This window comes from Cebus imitator, unplaced genomic scaffold (assembly GCF_001604975.1).
Source record: "Cebus imitator isolate Cc_AM_T3 unplaced genomic scaffold, Cebus_imitator-1.0 Scaffold560, whole genome shotgun sequence".
NCBI lineage: Eukaryota > Metazoa > Chordata > Mammalia > Primates > Cebidae > Cebus > Cebus imitator.
This window is the reverse complement of record NW_016107875.1, coordinates 1,023,389-1,026,858: the sequence shown is the minus strand read 5'-3', so window position 1 is coordinate 1,026,858 and position 3,470 is coordinate 1,023,389. Positions and strand designations below refer to the sequence as shown.

Here is a 3,470-nt window from a genome sequence, read left to right as displayed (position 1 = left end):
AAAAAAAAAAAAAAAAAAAAGGTGCTAATTCATGCCACAGTGCCAGTATCAAAGCTATGAATCAGATAGTTCTTCCTAATGTGGAATTTGCAGTTACTAAGGAATTAGATTTCAGAAATCATATTTTTTGGAATATAATACATTCATATTATACCCTTAGTAAGAGATGAAATGTACACATTGTATGCCTATGTGCACCTGTACCTACATATAAGTTAACATGGGAGAGATAAAAGCTTTTTACAGAAGGCTTCACAAAAGGGCTGTTTAAACTAGAATTAGAGGCAAGAGGTTACCATAAGTAAAAGCAGGGGAGTATCCACTTAAAATAGCAGAATATAAATAACCAATGATGACTGAAGGTGGGATAGACACTATTTCCCCAGAAGGGAAGAAACTTTGCCTTATATTTTTCTTGAATCACTTAGAAATATATTCAGATATTCAAGTATCCCAATTGTCAGAGCAAGTTTGATAGAAAAAACATATAGAGAAACATATATTCAGGGTTTAATACTGAAACATACTATAAAGTATATAAACATAAAATTTTTTCTCCATTTTGTGAAAATGAATAGTAAGCAAAACAATGGCAAGATATGTTTTAAGCCTTGTACACAAACAGAAAAGCAATATTCATTTTATTAGACAAATTTAAAATATAAAGAGACTTGTCAAATTAAGTTGGAAGACTTACTGAATCAAGAAGGTGGCATTCAGTAATGCGACTTTTATTATCAAGTAGTACTGAAAAACAAACAAAAAAATTAACTTTTTAAAAAATATTCTCAAATTCAAGAGTTGTTAGAAATGGACACAGCCTTGAAAAGTATGAAAAGCTCCACATATCAAATGCTAAGACAAAAATATAGACCATTTTATGCTATAACATTTTTTAAAATATAGTTAAATTTATTGGTTAAATTCTTATCCTTAACTTTAGTATAAAAGGAGTCTTTGGCCAGGCGAGGTGGCTCACACTTGTAATCCTAGCACTTTGGGAGGCTGAAGGTGGCGGGGTGTGGTTACCTGAGGTCAGGAGTTTGAGACCAGCCTGGACATCATGGGGAAACTCTGACTCTACTAAAAATACAAAAATTAGTCAGGCATTGTGGGGGGGGCACCTGTAATCCCAGCTACTCGGGAGGCTGAGGCACAAGAATCACTTGAACCCAAGAGGCAGAGATTGCAGTAAGCTGAGATGATGCCACTGCATGCCAGCATGGGTGACAGAGTGAGACTCTGTCTCAAAAAAGGAGTCTTCTGTAAACAAATCTCAGCTTGTAATATTAAAGGTACCCAGGAGATGCTGATGAAGAACAGGTGGAGGACATTAAATGTCTGGCCAAGGTAAAAACCTTTTGTTTTACCTTAGGCCCTATCTAGACCAGCTATAGAGAAATTGATGAAAATAGCAGGTGAAACTGCCACATATTATAACAAAAATATAGGAGTCATTTCCTATTACAGAACCATCACAACAATATAGGAAGAACTAGGAAGTAGGGAAGAAAAATAGGATACTTTGAAGAAAGATTTGGGGATATGTGCTAAAAAGAAGGAGAAATAAAAAAATGCTTGAGGGAATTTTTCTAATTCAGGGTCTTCACTAACAATGAAGAACCCAAACAGTTAGGTCTAATGTAAAACGGACCTTATAGGATAATTTATACCTTAATCCAAGTTTATTTCTTTAACAAAGCCTCTTTTAAATATATTTTAAAGAACTCACCTGACTGAGAAATTTTCGTTTCCTCTTGCTCTAAGGTGTTATTTTGTGAAGCTATATTTTTTTCAGGGCTACTCATCAAAACATCCTGTGATGTAACTGAAGAATTCAATTCCATTCCTTTCACAACATCTGAAATTCCTTCTTTTTTGTTAGTATTAATATCATCTGCTACTCTACCAGCAAGAAGAGGCAAACTCATTTTCTCACCGGGTAAACAATCCATCTTCAAGTTTGTCTTATTTACATCCTGGAAGTAAAAATGGCATTATATTTAATTATCAATTTAATTACTTGGAACAAATTTTAAAAGTCTTGTTGCCATTAGGCATAAGAAAGACAGAAGGATGACGTCCCGGACACAAGCTTAAGAACATTGTAAACCCTACTGTCCTGCTTCTTGAATGACTGGTTCAGATAATATTAAAGAAATAGTATGAATGAAGTCAAGTTTCTCAGCAAGTATCATACTCTAGTTCAGAAACTGGCGAACATTTTCTGTAAAGGACCAAACAGTAAATAGGTTTGTGAGCCACAGGGTCTCTGTCACAAGTACTCAACTTTACCACTGTACTGCAAAAACAGCCAGAGAGAATCCATAAACAAATGCGTGGCTGTTACAATAAAATATGACTTGTAAAAATAGGGGCCAAAGTATACTGATTTCTGCTCTAGTTCACTGGTTTCATATTCATCCTGATATGAGTTGAAGAATGCAAAATGACACTATGGTTTTAAACAACCCAAATGTCATTGAAACAAGAACCAACATTCTGTATGACTGATTTAGATTTCCAATGGAAATTCTAGGGGTTGTTTATGAAATTACTTTATATAATGTATGAACACATGACATACTAGGCTATCTAACCACATTGGAATTGTACTTACATGGTTTTCTTCAATTAAATCTGGTAATCCAGGACACTGAGCATCTTCTACTATGCTGTTCCTAAAGAAGAAAAAAAGTAGCATTACACTCATAATTAAACATATTGTTATCATTTCACTTGTGTTTGGAGTCTATCCTTTATGGCAGCAATTAGTTTAGGGAATGGATCAAACATGGAGCCTGGTGTAAGATCAGGCCGAATCCAAATAGATCGGTTGTGGACTACAGCTACTGCAGAATATCCTTACAAACTAAATGCATTCTTCCCCAGAAAGCTCCAAGTCTGTTACTTGGTGGGTAATAGTCAGGCTCAGGTGGGTCCACCAAGCAATATTCTGAATCTCAGCCAACCCAGAGCTATATATGAGAGAAAAGTCAAAAGGAGGGTGACTTCTGGAGACAGAAGCAAAAACTCAACTATTTTCTAGCTGAAGTTAGCTATATTTACTTGTTACTTGTTAATCCCTGAGCTGGAGTACAGGTACCTGCTGAAAAATTTGCCTTCAATCATACTATTTCTATAATATTATCTGAACTAATTGTTCAAAAAGGACAGGAGGAGTTACGATGTTCTTAAGCCTGTTGCTTGTTAACAAGTAAATGTAGCTAACTCCAGCTAGACAATCATTGAGTTAGAATACAAGGTAATCTAATCCTGAGGTTCTTAATTTGTATCTTATTACAAATATCTGTCTTGGCCAGGAGCAGTGGCTCACACCTTTAATCCTAGCATTTGCGAGGCCAAGGCGGGCAGATCAAGAAGTACGGGAGATTGAAACCATCCTGGCTAACATGGTGAAACCCTGTCTCTACTAAAAAAACAAAAAATTAGCTGGGTGTGGTGGCACG

At 35.6% G+C, this 3,470-nt stretch overlaps 1 protein-coding gene across 3 annotated transcripts in view; it reads right to left on the bottom strand.

The window, feature by feature from the left end:
- Window positions 1–3,470, bottom strand: part of DLGAP5 (DLG associated protein 5) — a 41,799-nt gene that overhangs the window by 2,157 nt on the left and 36,172 nt on the right. For all 3 annotated transcript variants that reach the window (XM_017515812.2, XM_017515814.2, XM_017515813.1), the window contains 3 exons: window positions 2,621–2,681; window positions 1,733–1,979; window positions 698–747 (listed from right to left, as the gene is read on the bottom strand). In XM_017515812.2, coding sequence (XP_017371301.1) covers window positions 698–747; window positions 1,733–1,979; window positions 2,621–2,681 — 358 coding nt within the window. The remainder of the gene's footprint in view (window positions 1–697; window positions 748–1,732; window positions 1,980–2,620; window positions 2,682–3,470) is intronic.